The sequence below is a fragment of the Terrapene carolina genome, unplaced genomic scaffold (assembly GCF_002925995.2).
Source record: "Terrapene carolina triunguis isolate 2854851 unplaced genomic scaffold, T_m_triunguis-2.0 Scaffold629, whole genome shotgun sequence".
NCBI lineage: Eukaryota > Metazoa > Chordata > Testudines > Emydidae > Terrapene > Terrapene triunguis.
In genome coordinates, this window is record NW_020664980.1 from 9,161,037 (window position 1) to 9,165,896 (window position 4,860).

The 4,860-nt window shown below is 47.6% G+C and overlaps 1 protein-coding gene across 1 annotated transcript; it reads right to left on the reverse strand.

Moving 5' to 3' along the window:
• Window positions 1–1,334: 1,334 nt before the first annotated feature.
• On the reverse strand, window positions 1,335–1,994 carry NEUROG1 (neurogenin 1). The gene has a single exon (XM_024205838.2). It carries the CDS (start codon window positions 1,992–1,994, stop codon window positions 1,335–1,337), a length of 660 nt encoding a protein of 219 aa, XP_024061606.2.
• Window positions 1,995–4,860: the final 2,866 nt, after the last annotated feature.

Below are 4,860 nucleotides of genomic sequence, written 5' to 3' on the forward strand. Positions count from 1 at the left end.
TTCGGGCATCCACCTGTCATTTTCTGCTTTCTGCCCAACTGTCACATATTATTGATCCCTTTAATCCCTTTTCTTTGAAACTCTGTTGCCAGCTGATGTTTTGTTACACCAAAGGAAATTCTCCTTCCAGTGCCTGCACCTCCGCAGGTAGTGGCTTACTAGAAGCTAAACCCATGCAATCAATTTTTAATTTGGCTTAGCGTGAGCCTTAAGGGACAACATTTGTGTTCAATACAGGGAGGTGTATCCAAATTCTCCGATCTACGATTCCTGGATGGAGCATAGCTGAACATTTAGTTGTGATGTTACTGTTGTGGTCGAGAATTTCTTGGGCATTTTAAAAGTATTTCCTTCCAACTCCCCGCTCCCTCCCCCATCCAGAGCTGCTTTTGTGGAAGTAAAAGATCTGAAAAATCCAATCAATGCACTGAAGAAATGAAGTATAAACGTTAAAATTTTTATTTACACCAAGTACAAATGTCTTTGTGAAAACCGATAACACAGACATAATAGAATAAAGCTCTTTATGTACAAAAATACAATTTTCATATGAATGAAACATCTTGAATAAATTAAACGAATACCAGGCCCAGTTGCTGAATACTCCGTGTTTAGTCCTACTCTTAAAGCGAGCCGGCAGTGCTGGAGGTCAAGATCCATAATGCATGAATCTAGCGCCTTGTCTTGCCTCTTTAGGGGCTGATCCTGCCAGATGCTAAGCTAAGCACGCCTTGGGGGCGAGGCTGAGCCCTCTCCGATGTTATTGGAGTCAAAGCGAGTTGTGTGCGCTGAGCGCCCGGCAGGGGGTGCTGTGCACCCGGCAGGATCAGCTCCTTAAGCCTTTTCATTGTATTGTCAGGGCGTTCAAACCAAATTTTCATGCTCATTTTTCTTCATTAGAGTTCTACAAATTGTAAAATTGACTTTTCACCTCGTCTGCAGCAGCAAATCTGTCCCTTTTCTTCTCCTTTCTAAATCATATTGAAGCGGGGGCGCCGGTCAGTGGGAAGGGAAGCAACAAAGGAGGGTCTGTGGAGTTCAGAAAAGTGCAAAGGAAGAGGGGGGGGGGGAGAAAACCCACCCCCCAACCCCACCCCAATGGGAGCCGGCTCCTGCTGCCTTTGGAGCCAGGGGGCGGCTTGGGAAGGAAGAGCAGCTTCCCTGCCAGTCCCACGGACAATAGCCCGCTGGCTGCAGAGGGACCTGGCTCTCTGCCTGCATCGCCCATCCTCACACCACAACCCCGAGAGCTGCTCGCCCCCGGCCCTGCCCCGACCCCAGCTGAACCGAAAGTGAAACCCCAGGGGGCGGTGCAGGCCTGCACGTGGGCGGGCTCACACGGCGGCGTCCGCCGGGGGGTACCGGGCGCAGCACGGGCCGCTCCGCAGCAGCTCGCCGGGGAGGCCGTGGCAGGCGAAGAGGGGCTCGGGGGGGCCGTAGCCATAGTCCTCGGAGGTGGCCGGGCTGCTGGGGTTGGACGTGCAGGCGGACAGGGAGGAGGCGGTGGAGAGCCAGGAGCCCGCATCGCTGCCGGGGCTGGGCGGGGCGGCGGGGCTCAGGTAGCCGGGCCGCAGCAGCAGGTCCCGCGGCGGCGGCGGCGGGGCTTTGTGGAGGCGCTGGTCGGCCAGGCGCAGGGTCTCCGAGAGGGCCCAGATGTAGTTGTAGGCGAAGCGCAGCGTCTCGATCTTGGTCAGCTTGGTGTCCTCGGGGAAGGTGGGCAGGACGCCGCGCAGCTCGTCCAGCGCCGCGTTGAGGTTGTGCATGCGGTTCCGCTCCCGGTCGTTCGCCTTCACCCGCCGGCTCTTCCGCAGCGTGTGCAGGGCCGCCTGGTTCCGCGCCCGGCAGCGGCCCCGGCGCCGCTTGCGCCCCGGCTCCTCCTCCGGGCTCGGCCCCGGGGAGGGCTCGGCGCGGGCTCGCAGGCTGCTGTCCAGGCAGGAGGACACGTCGCCGCTGTTCTCCGCGGCGGAGTAGCGGGTCTCCGGGGCAGAGGGCATCCTGCGGGGAGAGAACACGGGCCATCAGTGCCTGGCGCTCAGGGGGGGAGGGCAGGGCAGGATGGACCGTTCACAGCGGGATCAACCCCAATCGGGGCGAGCAATGGATCCCAAAACGAGAAGGGTAAAAAAAAAAAAACCAAATAACTATATCGAGGGGGGGAATCAATCAACGGACTAGAGGGAGAAATTAAAGGGCTCGATCTGGCTCTGTCTAGACGCAGCAGCTCTCTGGGGTGTCTCGGTGTGGCATGGTACAGCTGGATTTAGAGAGAGGCGTGTCTGTCTGCTTGGCCCACATACTCACGTGCAAAGGCTCAGAGATGCAATCCAGGGGAGGGGGAGAAAGTTTCCAAGTGTTAGCGAAGTCAGGACCAACTTCAGCTCTTGGAGGCTCCCAAGAAAAGGGGGGTGGGGACACGCGACTGCTCTTGTCTTTGAAGTGATCTCGGCTGCTGTCAGCTCGTGCGAGCCGTGAGTTTGGCACACGACTGGCCTCAGACTCCTTATATACCCTGTAAAACAATAGAGCCCCCCCTCGCCCCCCCAGGCCTTGCGGGATGAATGAATCAAGGCATCAGGTCTGCCCCGTGCTGCACTCTCCTTCATTTACATAATTTATGCTCCAAGTGTCTGTTCTCTCCCCGGAGTGTGCCTATAATTACGGCTGGCCAATGGCAAGAGAGATCTGCATGTGAGACACGTGAGCTATCACTAGGCTAAGCCTACTTGTTTGAGCTTCATTAGTCTATTAAAAGGAAAAAGGAGGAACAAAGTGATTAGCCTTAGGGGCAGAGGCACAGTCCCGAAAGGATCCTTTGACAGTGGGGGGAGCTGATACCGTCTGGTTCAAACATAATGTTTCAGGACATCGCCAGCAGCTTCTAGAGCCGGGATGGGTTTCTGCTAGTCTTTCTTGAAGCCTATTCCCATGTGTTAGGTGAAAGTGAATAAGATAGTGAAACAAGACAAAGCCATCATGAGATAAGGCAAGACAAAGCTCTCCCTATAAAAGACACTGAAGGAAAGGTGTATAAACCCAAGGCACATTTATCAGGTAAAGTCAGTTTCTCATATCTCCTGAACTGTTGACTTGGGGCAGTTGGCCTGGGTTTTCACATTCAGAGGTTTGGAGTAAACTGAAATCATTCAGTGATTTGAAAGGAAATGGGCAGCCTGGATTTGTCTCAGTTGTGAAGGGATTAAACTTGTGTGGTTTTCAGCGAGAGCCAGGTTTGAATCTGACAAGCTTTTGTTGAGAGGTTGTTGAGGGTTGTTTTTTTTTTTTTTTTTTTTTTTTTCTTTACTGAGGCAGAGCTTTGCATTCTCTTCCACAAACCCCAATCAAGTGAAAATATTCTGAGGTGATACAACGTTCACTAACTTTAAGTAGTTTCTTCTTCTTCTTTACTTTGGATTTGAGTTTACGCGTGCCCTTTTTTTGGTCATATTTGGTGTTTAGCTAAAGTTTTTTAGGAGCTCAGAATGCTAGAAATTCCAGATTCCATTTATTTTATTAACCTATATATACATAGACATATATGTATGTATACATATCAACCTATTTTTTCTGACTAAAGAGACTTAATGATGGTTCCTTTAACACAGGGTTACTTTTATTTTCTTAGCTACCCTTCAGACCCTTATACACTATGTACTTTTATTAAATACCCATTTTCTACTAAAACATATAATTTTGGCTGTAAATTTTCACAAATGACTTGTAACATTGGATGGTTTATTTTTTTTCTTGCCCAATGTAATTGCCTGAAAGAGGCCAGGTTTTCAGAGGGCAGGTAGTCAGCACTGGCTGAAAATCAAACTCTTTAATGTTTTCGCACCCCAAATCATTAGTCACTTTTAGGCCTTTGTTATGCTTAAATTCATGTTACAAGTCATTGACATAATAATTTCCCCCTAATTTGACATTTAGAATCTTCTCATCCACAACTCCTTTTTGTGATTTGCTCCCATGTCTCCGGGAAGCAGGAAAAACTGACAAACCAAAGTTATTTTTCTATTTGTACTTTATCAGATATGTGTTCATAGCAAATATTTTCAGGTTCAAAAATGAAAGACATTTCTCTTGTTTACTGGGCTATTCCTTCTGCAGTTTCTGTTTGCTCTTACTTTGGAGATTATCAACGGACAAGCAGCAAAATGTCACAAAGGGTATTCTTTAAACTAAAAAGATCGTTCACAAAGAAAAGCCTTAGGCGATAAAAGTTAGCTAGCCTGAATTTATAGACAGCTCTTCATATAGTATAGCAACCTAAGTAGATTAGTATTTATTTTTCTTGCGACAGACCTTAGATATATGATGTAATATAAAATTAGTCCATTGGATTTGCCTTTCTGAAAGAATAGGTATAATTTTTGGCTGAAGAATAATTGGACCTGCAATCAGAAGGACAATTTTAAGCCCCTGTTCTGCAAACCCTTACTCAAATGAGTAACTTTATGCACATGATTAGCCCCATTGCATCAAGTTACTCGTGTTCTTAAAGGTTTACAGGACTGAGGCTTAGCTAGCAGTCAGATATTTTCAACAATGTTTCCAGTTTAGGCCGAAGAAAGTTAGGAAAGCATGCAGATTAGAGGTGACTGAATAAAAAAAAGAGATTTGTGATTATTTTTGCTAATAAACATACTGTACTACATTTACTCCACTGCTATTCATCGAAGCATATTGTTTGTTTGTGTGTATTCAAATGAGCACTGATTGATTTGTTACAGTGTTTATGATCTCATAGATTTTAGCACAACTGATCATTTGTCTGAAAAAATATGGTGGAAGTTCATTATTCATCAGTCCTTATCCATCATTTGCAGTTTGTCATTCGTTATTATCTTGTTTAAAAAGTTT